The 14772-nt window shown below is 45.7% G+C and overlaps 1 protein-coding gene across 2 annotated transcripts in view; it reads right to left on the minus strand.

Annotated features, from left to right (window-relative positions):
- lss (lanosterol synthase (2,3-oxidosqualene-lanosterol cyclase)) overlaps positions 1–14772 on the minus strand; it is a 99163-nt gene that overhangs the window by 54448 nt on the left and 29943 nt on the right. For both annotated transcript variants that reach the window (XM_038786549.1, XM_038786538.1), the window contains exons 6-8: positions 6872–6968; positions 4811–4946; positions 1144–1252 (exon numbers count right to left, since the gene is read on the minus strand). In XM_038786549.1, coding sequence (XP_038642477.1) covers positions 1144–1252; positions 4811–4946; positions 6872–6968 — 342 coding nt within the window. The remainder of the gene's footprint in view (positions 1–1143; positions 1253–4810; positions 4947–6871; positions 6969–14772) is intronic.

The raw sequence follows: 14772 nt of genomic DNA on the forward strand, positions 1-14772 counted from the left end.
TACGGGAACAACTCTCCGTGCCCTCGCCATGGCAATGCTCCCATCTCCGCCAACAAAACACTCAATAAGCCCAATAGTGGTAGCCACACTCAAACTTCAGTTTGACTGAAACGTCCACCATGGCCCCCATCTGCAGCCATCATAGGTTTCCACCAGCTATGCTCGACGCCACCTTTAGGAGGTGGAGACAGGAAGGGGGCAGTGACGGTTAGAGACTTTTACCCAGAGGACAGACTAGAGACCCTAGAGGAACAAACGGAGAGACTGGAGCTACCCTAAAGGAAACATCTAGGAGGTCAAAAACTCTCTCGTAAGGAGACGGTAGCTTACCCACGAATCCCAAGAAACGCAATGTTTGAGGAGTTACTGGACGCGGACAGTCTGGGAGGGGAAACTGCAGGTACCTGTATGGACGGCTCTTAGAAAGGACACACTCCCCACTGGATGAAACAAGGGAAAAATGGAAGGAAGAGTTAGGGATGGAAATAGGATGGGAACTATGGAGCAAAACACTTCGCAGGGCCAACTCCACCTGCTCCTGTGCAAGGTTAAGCCTCATGCAGCTGAAAGTGGTACACGGAGTGCACCTGACAAGAACCCGAATGAGCAGGTTCTTCCCGGAGGTGAAGGACAAATGTGAATAGTGCCAGGGAGGCCCGGCCAACTGTGCCCACATGTTCAGGGCATGCCCCAGACTCTTCAGGTTTTGGACAGCTTTCTTCGAGGCAATGTCCAAGGTTGTGGAGGTGAGGGTAGAGCCATGCCCAAGAGTGGCAGTCTTCAGAATATTGTACCAGCCAGAGGTATTCATGGGGAGGAGGGTCGACTCCCTTGCCTTTGCTTCTCTAATCACCTGCCGGAGAATCCTACTCGGCTGGCGATCAGCAGCACCACCCACAGCTGCAGATTGGCTGGCAGACCTATCGGAATTTCTCCACCTGGAGAAGATCAAGTTCCCTATTCAAGGGTCAGAGGATGGCTTCCACTAAGCGTAGATTGACACAGAGGGTAATGCCTTGTATGGTGTAACTGACGCATATACCTTTGTTGAATGTACAGTGTACAAAACGTTTAAAAACTTCAATAAAAAGTGGTAAAACACAAATAACTTTGACCTTTCTGTAACGGAGGAATCCTCCATACCATATGCAATAGTGAGAAGCCTGCTGTGTGGTGTATACAGGTCACAAACTGCCACATTGTTTCGTTGGGCAGGCCAGTCAATGGTACTGTAATCCTGAACATAGAGCTCCTGGAGAAAAACAAAGTTAGAATTAGGAAGGGGCAACACAAACTTTATTGGTGAGTGAGAAGTGAAACACTAATATGCAAAGCACAATCGTGGCACTTGCAGTTAAAAAACACCATAAGAAACTATCCCAGCAAGATTTCCTCATTAACAGGGCATTGATTCATCTCTAGTAGGTTGCATTCCAAAGTCAGATGCTTCTGTTTCTATCTCTCATCTACCACCTCCAGATTTCAGATAAATCTTACAGAAACTTGGTTTTACTTACAGCATAACCACAGCATCACTGTATTAACAGTAAGTTGTAATGGAAACGCAGTCTCGGGAGCCTAACCAAATTCTGGCACAAGAATCTCTCTTCCAAAGCATCACCCTCTGTGGGATTCTGGAATTAGGATGGGCTGTGGCATCAGGAATGCGTTCAGAAATAGCAGGGAACTTATAATAAAGACAATTACAATGTGTTTTATCAGGAGCATAATGACCAAAACCAGGTTTCTGACACACAAGGAAATCTATTGTCCAGTAAGAAGTGTACACTGACTTTAAGAAAGCAACAATTATCTAAGTTTGGAAAACTAGCATAGGTGGGAATAGCCAAGAAGACATAGGAACCCTCGGGTGTACACTGGAGTACAACCAGCTAACCAGCAAAAAACATTGGATAACTTTCCACTTCTTATCAATTTAGGACAACTCTCGATAATGCTCTCGATAATTTCAGTAAGGCATTTAATAAGGTTCCCATGGTTGGCTCATTCAGAAAGTCAGGGGGCATGGGATACAGGGAAATTTGGCTGTCTGGTACAGAATTGGCTGGCCGAAAGAAGTCAGCGAGTGGTAGTGGATGGAAAATATTCCTCCTGGAAATCGGTGACCACTGGTGTCCCGTAGATTTGTTCTGGGACTTCTGCTCTTTGTGGTTTTTACAAATGACTTGGATGAGGAAGTGGAAGGATGGGTTAGTAAATTTACCGATGACACGAAGGTTGGTGGAGTTGTAGATAGTGTCGAGGGCTGCTGCAGGTTGCAACAGGACATTGACAGGATGCTGAGCTGGGTTGAGAAGTGGCAGATGGAGTTCAACCTAGATAAATGTAAAGTGATTCATTTTGGACAAACTAATTTGAATGCTGAATACAGGGTTAAAGGCAGGATTCTTGGAAGTGTGGAGGAACTGAGGGATCTTGGGGTCCACGTACATAGATCCCTCAAAGTTGCTAACCAGGTTGGTAGGGTTGTTAAGAAGGCGTATGGTGTGTTGGCTTACATTAACGGGGGATTGAGTTTAAGAGCCGCGAGGTTTTGCTGCAGCTTTATAAAACCCTGGTTGGACCACACTTGGAATATTGTGTCCAGTTCTGGTTGCCTCATTATAGGAAGGATGTGGATGCTTTGGAGAGGGTGCAGCGGAGATTTACCAGGAAGCTGCCTGGACTGGAGGGCATGTCTTATGAAGAAAGGTTGATGGGGATAGGACTTTTCTCACTGGAGCGAAGAAAGAAGAGAGGTGGCATGATAGAGGTGTACAAGGTGATGAGAGGCATGGATAGAGTGGATAGCAGAGACTTTTCCCCAGGGTGGTGATAGCTGTCACGAGGGGACTTAATTTTAAGGTGATTGGAGGAAGGTATAGGGGAGATGTCAGGGTAGGTTCTTTACAGAGAGAGTGGTGGGTGTGTGGAATGCACTGCCCCAGCGGAGGTGGTGGAGTCAGAGTCATTCGGGACATTTAAGCGACTCTTCAACAGGCACATGGACAGCAGTAAATTGAAGGGGTGTAGGTTAGGTTGATCTTAGATTAGGATAAATGGTCGGCTCAACATCGTGGGCCGAAGGGCCTGTACTGCACTGTACTCTTCTATGTTCTAATGTACATGGACATAAACATGGACTTGATGGGGTTGAATGACCTACTTCGGTGTCATAATGACTCGGACAGTGGCTCTATAACACCAGAAAAGGAGAAAATATTAAGTGGGTTGACCAAGAATTTGGTAAAAGGATGCACTTTGGGGGAGCAGAGGAAAGAGATGGTGAGGCTTAGTGAGGACATTTCAGAGCATTAATTGTAGGGAATGCAGAATAGGAGAGGGTAAGAGGAAGGGAATTTTTGGGAAAGGGGTGGATATAGCATTGAAGGGCATTCCAGACGTAAAGAAGGGTGAAGAAATGGAAGGCCTTCAACACAAGGATGAGAATTTTAAATTGTCGGACCAGGAGCTAATGTAGGTTAATTAAGACAGAGGGTGATGCAGACATTCCTCTGCTGGGTAAGAAGAAAACATCATCCCCTCAGAGTGAAATCAACTAAAAAAAAGATTTGTATTTCTGCAGTACATTTCACAACTTGAGAGTGGTTGAGAAAGTGCTTGGCAGTCAATGAAGTATTTGTGAAATGTGGCCACCATTGTCATGCTACTATTTTCCTTGGGAAAGACAGGTTGGGGTGGAGGTAGTTAATAATAATAATAATCTTTACTAGTGCCACAAATAGGCTTACATTAACACTGCAATGAAGTTACTGTGAAAATTCGCTAGTTGCCACATTCCGGCGCCTGTTCAGGTACACAGAGGGAGAATTCAGAATGTCCAATTCACCGAGCAATACGTCTTTTGTGGGAGGAAACAGGAGCACCCGGAGGAAACCAACACAGACACGGGGAGAACGTGCAGACTCCACACAGACAGTGACCCAAGCAGGAATCAAACCTGGGACCCTGGCGCTGTGAAGCCACAGTGCTAACCACAGTGTTATAGTTAGGTGGATGAAAGGCATTTCTTTGGGATCAAAGTGGCTCTGAGATGGCGTATCTGATTGAGGAAGTTTGAAACCCAGTTGATCAAGTAATGCATAGGCTGAGCAAGTCAAGTCTTCAATACCCAGCCACTGTTGACTATCCAGTTCCCTAGGCCAGCTAGTGGAACCCAGAGTGATAAATCTGCCACTCAGGCCTGGGATTTTCCGCCACTCAATGTTAGATATCGCTGCAGGCCAAAATCTTAATGAGTTTGATGCCTTCAGATGGATGAACAAGGAGTTTGCAAGATCAGCTGCAAGGTCTTAGCTAGTTGATCACTAGCAGGACCACTGCACAGGATTGGCAGGTCCTTAATCCCAGCGCTGCTAACCTAGACCTAAATCTCTGCATACAGACACGTGTCTAGTACCGAGTAATAGTGCTCCAACACAAAGTGAGCAGCTCAGCATTCTGAATTGGAGACTTAAATATAATGGTGGGCACAATGTCTGTTAGGACTAACATGATTCACACGGTTCCATGAGAAAAGAGCTTTGTGCAATATTCAATCAGGTAAAATCTCCCTTAGTTTAGGAATATGTTCACCCGCCATTGGCAAGGCCACCATCTATGACAAAGAACAATGGAATAGAACTCCACAGATTCTATATTCTCATGTTTTGAACATAATAACTTAGTCCAATGCAGATTAGCAGCCTTACCAGACCCACCCATGTTGAATTTGAAAAGTCCAAGTCCTCCAACTGTGAAAATATAAACTCAGTTCAAAGATCAGGGATTCTAAGCAGTTGGTCCTTACCTGGCGCAGGCTGAGAATAAGCTCGTCTTCCTGTGCAGTGAGCCGCACAGCATAGCAGTAACTCATAGGGAGGTAGACCTGCCGACAGTGACACCACAAGGTGGAGGGGTGGGCTGGCACCCATCGAGGAAAGAGCCTAACATAAAATTACAATACACATAAGCTCAGTAACAGGTAAAGCATCTGCATGGAAAATTAATATTTTCTATTCCTCTATTTGGTATCTCAGCACATTTCACTCCTCAGTTAAGACAGCAGGCAAGGAGCAGAATGGTGCCATGGTTTACTTTACACATGGCCATTTCCTCTCTGCATCCCAGGGGAAGCATCCGATCTCTGATCTAAACCTCTCATTTACAGGTGGTCAAAATTGGAAACTTTCAAGTTGAAATTAAAATATATTTTGTTGTTTTCTCCGCAGTTTTCTTCATTGCTGCTGTATAGTTCCATGCACACTAGGTACTCTCTGGGATCTTGGTAAAGAACCCAAGTTTTTGCATGTGAAAGTAACACATCACTGACCAGCAATTCAACTGTCGATATCTTCACAACTGAGCTTGATCCTGTTCTCATACCCACCTTCCAATAACAATCAATAAATAACAATTGGGAATGGGATCCTGGCTGTGTTTTGCTTTTTCTCTTCTGACGCAGTCCCTTGGATTGATGGGTCCTGAGATGGCTGATAAATCCAATGCATAATCTGCAGATTCTACCACATGTGGGGCAAATGGTGCTTGGAGGGTCAAGTAGGAGTTGTTTGGAGGCGAGTGTGCTCTCTCTGACGTCTCAACTTCACCTCTGCGAGTTCATGACAAAGTCTCTTGACGGCTTTGGTGTATTCCTCAATGAACCATCTCCATTTTGGTTGGTCACAGGCCAGGATCTTCTATAAATTGGCAGGGATGTTTGACCTCTTCAGGCATGCGTCAAGAATGTCACTAAAGTCTTTGTTCTGGGAGTCTCCTGCAACAATTAAGTTCTTAGTACAGCCTCTCACCCCCAGCAAATTATCCCAGGCAAGGAAGTAACTTACAGAAATGGAGGGAAACTGTTCAATCTATACCAATCTACACCATCTTCAATAGGGGCTGGTTTAGCATACTGGGCTAAATCACTGGCTTTTAAAGCAGACGCAGGCAGGCCAGCAGCACGGTTCAATTCCCGTACCAGCCTCCCTGATCAGGCGCCGGAATGTGGCGACTAGGGGCTTTTCACAGTAACTTTATTTGAAGCCTACTTGTGACAATAAGCGATTTTCATTTCATTTAATTTAATTTCATTTCCAAAACCAAAAGCAAACTAACTCCAACTTCAGTCATTGAGCATACACTTGCTTATCAGCTCACTCAGAAACTGAGCTCCAGCTCGTTATTGACCCCTTCTCTGAAGCATGTGAGAAAATGGGCCTTTGGGAAACCCACATAGACATTTGGGGGGGGGGGGGGGGGGGGCGTTAATATGCAAACTCCACACAGTCACCCAAGGCTGGAATTGAACCAAGGTCCCTGGTGCTGAGGCAGCAGTGCTCACCACTGTGCCGCCATGCCACTTGGGCCGATATTTATTGGCGCGCAGATGAATGAGTGGTGATCTCATTGAAACATAAAAGATTGTGAGGGACTTAACAGGGTAAATGCTGAGAAGGTGTTTCTCCTCATAGGGAATCTAGAACTATGCAGTGTAGTTTGGAACCAACTGCACTCGGGTGTCTCCCAGACCATCGGAGGCCACTGGGTGGTCAGGGATAGTGCAGAGTGGCCCCCTGGAATGAAGACACCTCACCACTGCCACTGGAGTTTACACGTTCTCCCCGTGTCTGCGTGGGTCTCGCCCCCACAACCCAAAGATGTGCAGGGTAGGTGGATTGGCCACGCTTAATTGCCCCTTAAATTTATATAAAAAGAAATGCAATGCACTGATAAAGGAAATAGTCGTGGTTCCGATCCAATTTTTGTTTCATCTTAAATTCTTAAGCATTCTCCCGATTACAACAATTCATTTTCACTGCAAAACTTGCTCCAGAAACTCAAAGCATTATTGGTTATTTACAGGACTCACCACATCTCAGGAAACAAGGTGTTCATCCCTTCCCAGCTGTAGACATTAAGTATGGCCAACCAGAATTTACCCCAGGATGGAATTCCCACTGCGCCACCTGAAACCAGGGAAAAGACAATTGTGGCATGTGTTAAACATTTAGCGAATGATGAGAAAGCACTTCCTACCCTCAATATCGGATTATGTTAAAATACATACTGACAGGAACATGTAGCACCCTCTCATCCTCGAACAATAACAGCTGGTATATGTATACTGAAGGCAAATACAGTAGGATAGCAGAGATAGCTGCAAATGAGGGACTAAAGAACAGCTGAATCAGAGTGGCACAACTGTAAAGCCTCACTTTCTATATTAATGTAATAATAAAAAATATATATTGTTAAGACTTTCTTCCAGGCACAGAGACAAAGAAGGTGCTGTTAGCTTTCAGCTGAGGCAGCTGTCCACATTATCCGAGATTTAGGGAAAAGGCCTTCTAACTCCAACTGATATTCAGTAAAAGTGTTGTGGATACCGGATGAGAATAGAATCATGTCCTTCAATTGGATAGCTTGCTGTTCCAGCTCATGCAAATAATATAATGATGTCTTATACAAGGTTCTGCTGCGTGTGGCGAGTTGAAAGGGGAGTACAGACAGTCTTAATGAAAGGACCAAAGCATCTATGGACCTGGAACTAGAGGGGTTTTCAGAAATGAATGGGGCAAGCTGTGGAGTAATTTGAAAAGGAGTATAATTCCTTAAATTTCACTGCAAGTTAGCAAAGGCTGAGTGGCATCGTTTGGCAAGGGACAGTTATTGCAGATTAAGATATGTACGGTTAAGATTTGGGCAAGTTCCATTTTTTTGCGAGTGGTGGATTGAGGGGCCATTGAGGAATGATTGGAGAAATAGGATCTAAAGTGGATGAAAGCTTGAATGCGGATTCCAGCAGCAACAGGAAAAGCTTTGTGCAGAGGCAGCTGTCAACATAAAGCAGAAAGTAGTTTAAGATGTTAGCTGGGATGTGGATTTTGAAATTCAGCTCTGGGTCAAACATGATAGAGGTTTAGCCTGGGGACACTCAGCTCATTGGTGTGGCTGAACAGAGGGTTGGAGTCACTGGAAAAGCTGGGAATAATTGTTTTGTTCTTCTGATGCTCAGCTGAAAGAAATTTTAATTCACCCGTGACTCCATATCAGAAGGCTGTCTGACTGTACAGAATTGGCTAAGTGTATGAGGGAAGTGTTAGAAAGGTGACCCAGCTGTAGTCAATATATATGCTATAAACTAAGGCTGTAATCTCAGGATTACTCCCTGTGCCTTATGCCAGTGAGGCTAGAAATAAGAGGATACTGCAGCTAAATTCATGGCTAAACCGATGATGTAGCAGAGAGGGTTTCAGATTTCTGGACCATTGGGATCTCTTCCGGGGCAGGTGGAACCTGTACACGGACGGGTTGCATCTAAACTGGAGGGGCATCAATATCCTGGCTAGGTTTGCTAGTCACTTGGGAAGATTTAAACTAGTATGGCAGGAAGGTGGGAACCAGAGGGTTAGCTTAGGAGGTGTGATGGCTGAAGGGAAAATAGAGAACAAAAATAAGAGAACACCATTACCCTCAGGCAGAGCAAAAAAGTGTGAGAAGGGGGGTGGTCAATGCAGGTCTGAGGGTGCTGCACGCAGTATACTGAACAAGGTAAATGACCTTGTTGTGCACATCGAAATTGGCCGGTACAATGGTGTGGGCATCACAGAGACGTGGCTGCAAGGGGATCAGGGCTGGGATCTAAATATACAAGGACATGTGTCCTATCGAAAGGACAGGCAGATGGGCAAAGGGGGTGGGGTTGCATTGTTAGTAAGGAATGAAGTTAAATCGATAGCAAGGAGAGATATAGGATCAGAAGGCATAGAATCTCTGTGGGTAGAGTTGAGGAATCGCAAAGGTAAAAAGACCCTGATGGGAGTTATGTACAGGCCCACGAGTGGTAGTCAGGTTGAGGGACAGAAAATAAATTAGGAGACACAAAAGGCATTTTAAAAAGGCAATACTACAATATCATGGGGGACTTCAATATGCAGTTGGACTGGAAAAATCAGGTTGATAGTGGATCCAAAGAAAAGGAATTTGTGGAATGTCTAAGAGTTGGTATTTTTGGAGCAGCTTGTGACAGAGCCTACTAGGGAACAGGCAATTCTGGATTTGGTGATGTGGAATGAGGCAGACCTGAAGGGAACGTAAGGTGAAGGAACCCTTAAGGAGCAGTGATTACAATATGATAGAATTTACCCTGCAGTTTGAGTGGGAGAAGCTGGAATCAGATGTAACAGTATTACAATTAAATAAGGGTAACTACAAAGACACAAGGGAGGAGCTGGCCAAAGTTGATTGGAAATGGAGCCTAGCAGAGAAGACAGTGGAACAGCAATGGCAGGGGTTTTTGGGGATTATTCGGGAGGCACAACAGAAATTCATCCCAAGGAGGAGGAAATATACTAAGGGAAGGACAAGGCATCCATGGGTGATGAGGGATGTCAAGGACAGCATAAAAGCTAAAGAAAAAGCATACAAAGTGGCGAGGATTAGTGGCTGCCAGAGGATTGAGAAGCCTTTAAAACTGAGCCGAGGACAGCTAAAAAAGCAAGAAGGGGAGAGAAGACGAAATAGGAGTGCAAGCTGGTTAGTTATATAAAAGAAGATAGGAAGAGTATTTTTTCAATATATAAGGTAAGAAAGAGGCAAAAAATAGACATTGGACCACTGGAAAATGTGGCTGGAGAAGTAGTAATAGGAAACAAGGAAATGGCAGAGGTACTGAATAATTACTTTGCATCAGTCTTCATGGTGGAAGACACCAGTGGGATGCCAGAGCTCCAGGAGAATTAGGGGCGGAGGAGTGCAGTGGCCATCACTAAGGAGATGGTTCTGGGGAAACTGAAAGGTCTGAAGGTGGATAAATCAACCGGACTGGATGGACTACAGCCCAGGGTCCTAAAAGAGATAGCTGAGGAAATTGTGCAGGCATTGGTGGTGATCTTTCAGGAATCACTGGAGGCAGGAAGGGTCCCAGAGGACTGGAAAGGGGCTAATGTAACACCGCTGTTTAAGAAGGGAAGGGGGCAGAAGACGGGATATAAGCCAGTTAGCCTGACTCCGGTCATTGGTAAGTCCACTATTAAAGATGAGATCACGGAGTACTTGGAAGTGCTTGATAAAATAGGCCTGAGTCAGCACGGCTTTGTCAAAGGGAGGTCATGTCTGACAAATCTGTTAAGTTCTTTGAGGCGGTAACAAGGAAGTTAGACAAAGGAGAACCAGTGGACGTAATTTATTTAGATTTCCAGAAGGCCTTTGACAAGGTGCTGCATAGGAGACTGTTAAATAAGTTAAGAGCCCATGGTGTTAAGGGCACGATTCTGGCATGGATGAAGAATTGGCTGACTGGCAGAAGGCAGCGAGCGGGGATAAAGGGGTCTTTTTCAGGATTAGAACATAGAACATAGAACAGTACAGCACAGAACAGGCCCTTCGGCCCTCGATGTTGTGCCGAGCAATGATCACCCTACTTAAACCCACGTAACCCGTATACCCGTAACCCAACAATCCCCCCATTAACCTTTACATTACGGGCAATTTAGCATGGCCAATCCACCTAACCCGCACATCTTTTGGACTGTGGGAGGAAACCGGAGCACCCGGAGGAAACCCACGCACACACGGGGAGGACGTGCAGACTCCACACAGACAGTGACCCAGCCAGGAATCGAACCTGGGACCCTGGAGCTGTGAAGCATTGATGTTAACCACCATGCTACCGTGAGGCCCCGTGATGGCAGCCAATAACTAATTGTGTGCTTCAGGGGTTGGTGCTGGGACCACAACTTTTCACAATATGCATTAATGATCTGGAAGGAACTGAAGGCACTGTTGCTACGTTTGCAGATGATACAAAGATCTGTAGAGGGACAGGTAGTATTGAGGGAGCAAGGGGCTGCAGAAAGACTTGGACAGGCTAAGAGAGTGGGCAAAGTGGCAAATGGAATACAATGTGGAAAAGTGTGAGGTTATGCACTTTGGAAGAAGGAATGGAGGCACAGAATACTTTCTAAATGGGGAAATGCTTAGAAAATCAGAAGCACAAACGGACTTGGGAGTCCTTGTTCAAGATTCTCTTAAGGTTAACGTGCAGGTTCAGTCGGCAGTTAGGAAGGCAAATGTAATGTTAGCATTCATGTCGAGTGGGTCTGAATACAAGACCAGGGATGTACTTCTGAGGCTGTATAAGGCTCTGGTCAGACCCCATTTGGAGTATTGTGAGCAGTTTTGGGCCCCGTATCTAAGGAAGGTTGTGATGGCCTTGGAAAGGGTCCAGAGGAGGTTCACAAGAATGATCCCTGCAACGAAGAGCTTGTCATATGAGGAACGGTTGAGGACTCTGGGTCTTTACTTGTTGGAGTTCAGAAGGATGAGGGGGGATCTTATTGAAATTTACAGGATACTGCGAGGCCAGGATAGAATGGACATGGAGAGAATGTTTCCACCAGTAGGAAAAACTGGAACCAGAGGACACAATCTCAGACTAAAGGGACGATCCTTTAAAACAGAGATGAGGAGGGATTTCTTCAGCCAGAGGGTGGTGAATCTGTAGAACTCTTTGCCGCAGAGGATTGTGGAGGCCAAATCACTGAGTGTCTTTAAGACAGAGATAGATAGGTTCTTGATTAATAAGAGGATCAGAGGTTATGGGGAGAAGGCAAGAGTGGGGATGAGAAAAATATCAGCAATGATTGAATGATGGAGCAGACTCAATGGGTCAGGTGGCCTAATTGTGCTCCTATGCATTTTGGTTTTATAGGACAGCCTTGCATTTTCAGACTAGGTCACTGAAGAGCGGCATGCAGATAAGCAAAAGGAAGAGGCGGAGGATAATCCATGGGAAGCATGAGGGGTAGCTGTATTGGAACAGGTAGGATAAATAGTGCCATCGAAAAAAAGACTGGCAATGGAAGAGGATGGCATTGTTGATTATGTCAGATGCCACAGAATGTTTGACGGGACTAAGTAAAACAAATCACCAAAGTTTTAATCAGAGACATTGTAATTTGTATATTTTGACCAGGAGTCTCAGTGCTCTGAGCATCAGTTTTGGGGTCTATACAAAACCCCCACTAATGTTTTTTGCCCCTAGGGCAGTATGGCAGCACAGTGGTTAGCAGTTGCTTCACAGCTCCAGGGTCCCAGCTTCGATTCCCGGCTTGGGTCACTGTCTGTGCGGAGTCTGTACGTTCTCCCCGTGTCTGCGTGGGTTTCCCCCGGGTGCTCCGGTTTCCTCCCATAGTCCAAAGACGTGCAGGTTAGGTGGATTGGCCATGATAAATTGCCCTTAGTGACCAAAAAGGTTAAGTGGGGTTATTGAGTTATGGGGATAGGGTGGAGCACAAGCAGTGCGCTCTTCCCAAGGGCTGGTGCAGGCTTGATTGGCCGAATGGCCTCCTTCTGTAGTGTAAATTCTATGATTCTCAGCTTTACCCATACAGATTCCACATTGTCGGAGCTAATATTCTTCCTCACTATTTTGTTAATTTTCTCTTTAACCAGCAATGCAACCGCACCACCTTTTCCTTTTGTCTGTCCTTCCTAAATACTGGATACCCCAGGACATTCAGTTCCCATCTCTGGTCACCCTGCAGTCATGTCTCCATAATTCCAACTATACCATGCCCGTTTACATCTATTTGTGCGATTAATTCATCCACTTTGCTGCGAACGCTCCGCACGTTGAGGCACAAAGCCTTAAAGACTCATCTTTTTCACATCACCTGTCCCGTTCACACAATTTTACACTGCGGCCCTGTTTGTTTCTGCCACTTGATTTCTCTGTCTATCACTTTTCTTAATCCCCTTTCTGTATTTTGTTCTCGTCCTTGGTTCTCCTCCTCTGACTCCTTGCTTAGGTTCCCATCCCTGCCATTTGAGTTTAAACCGTCTCCAACCAGTCTAGCAAATACTCCCCCTAGGATGTCAGGGCTAGAAGGCTGGGAACAGACGAAGCCTGTGTGGAATAGAAGGAAAATAAGAAGGAACTTAAGCAAGGAGTCAGGAGGGCTAAAAGGGGTCACGAAAAATCATTGGCAAATAGGATTAAGGAAAATCCCAAGGCTTTTTACACGTACATAAAAAGCAAGAGGGTAGCCAGGGAAAGGGTTGGCCCACTGAAGGACAGGGGAGGGAATCTATGTGTGGAGCCAGAGGAAATGGACGAGGTACTAAATGAAGTTTGCATCAGTATTCACCAAAGAGAAGGAATTGGTGGACGTTGAGTCTGGAGAAGGGTGTGTAGATAGCCTGGGTCACATTGAGATTGAAAAAGGCGAAGTGTTGGGCGCCTTGAAAAATATTACGGTGGATAAGTCCCCAGGGTCTGATGGGATCTACCCCAGAATACTGAAGGCGGCAAGAGAGGAAATTGCGGAGGCCTTGACAGTAATCTTTGGATCCTCACTGTCTTCAGGTGATGTCCCGGAGGACTGGAGAATAGCAAATGCTGTTCCTTTGTTTAAGAAGGGTAGCAAGGATAATCCAGGGAACTACAGGCCGGTGAGCCTTACGTCAGTGGTAGGGAAATTACTGGAGAGAATTCTTCAAGACAGGATCTACTCTCATTTGGAAGCAAGTGGTCATATTAGAGAGACGCTGCACGGTTTTGTGAAGGGGAGGTCGTGTCTCATTAACTTGATAGAGTTTTTCGAGGAGGTCACAAAGATGTTTGATGCAGGTAGGGCAGTGGATGTTGTCTATATGGACTTCAGTAAGGCCTTTGACAAGGGCCCTCATGGCAAACTGGTACAAAAGGTGAAATCACACAGGATCAGGGGTGAGCTGACAAGATGGATACAGAACTGGCTAGATCATAGAAGGCAGAGAGTAGCAATGGAAGGGTGCTTTTCTGATTGGAGGGCTGTGACTAGTGGTGTTCCGCAGGGACCAGTGCTGGGACCTTTGCTGTTCGTAGTATACATAAATGATTTGGAGGAAAATGTAACTGGTCTGATTAGTAAGTTTGCGGACGACACAAAGGTTGGTGGAATTGCGGATAGCCATGAGGATTGTCAGAGTATACAGCAGGATTTAGTTCGTTTGGAGATTTGGGCGGCAAAATGGCAGATGAAATTTAATCCGGACAAACGTGAGGTAATGCATTTTGGAAGGTCTAATACAGGGAGGGAATATACAGTGAATGGTAGAACCCTCAAGGGTATTGACAGTCAGAGAGATCTTGGTGTACAGGTCCACAGGTCACTGAAAGGGGCAACACAGGTGGAGAAGGCAGTCAAGAAGGCATACGGCATGCTTGCCTTCATTGGCCGGGGCATTGAGTATAAGAATTGGCAAGTCATGTTGCAGCTGTATAGAACCTTAGTAAGGCCACACTTAGAGTATAGTGTTCAATTCTGGTCACCACACTACCCGGAGGATGTGGAGGCTTTAGAGAGGGTGCAGAAGATATTTACCAGGATGTTGCCTGGTAAGGAGGGCATTAGCTATGAGGAGAGGTTGAATAAACTTACTTTGTTCTCACCAGAACGAAGAAGGTTGAGGGGGCGACCTGGTAGAGGTCTACAAAATTATGAGGGGCATAGACAGAGTTACGTTTAAGGTGCGAGGGGGCAAGGTGTCGAGGAGATGGGTGAGGCAAGTTTTTTTTTTTTTTTTTAAAACACAGAGGGTAGTGGGTGCCTGGAACTCGCTGCCGGAGGAGGTGGTGGAAGCAGGGACCTTAGTGACGTTTAAGGGGCATACATGAATAGGATGGGAAGAGAGGGAACGGACCCCGGAAGTGTAGAAGATTTTAGTTTAGACGGACAGCATGGTCGGTGCAGGCTTGGAGGGCCAAAGAGCCGGTTCCTGTGCTGT

The sequence above is a fragment of the Scyliorhinus canicula genome, chromosome 2, assembly GCF_902713615.1.
Source record: "Scyliorhinus canicula chromosome 2, sScyCan1.1, whole genome shotgun sequence".
In the NCBI taxonomy this organism is placed as follows: Eukaryota; Metazoa; Chordata; class Chondrichthyes; order Carcharhiniformes; family Scyliorhinidae; genus Scyliorhinus; species Scyliorhinus canicula.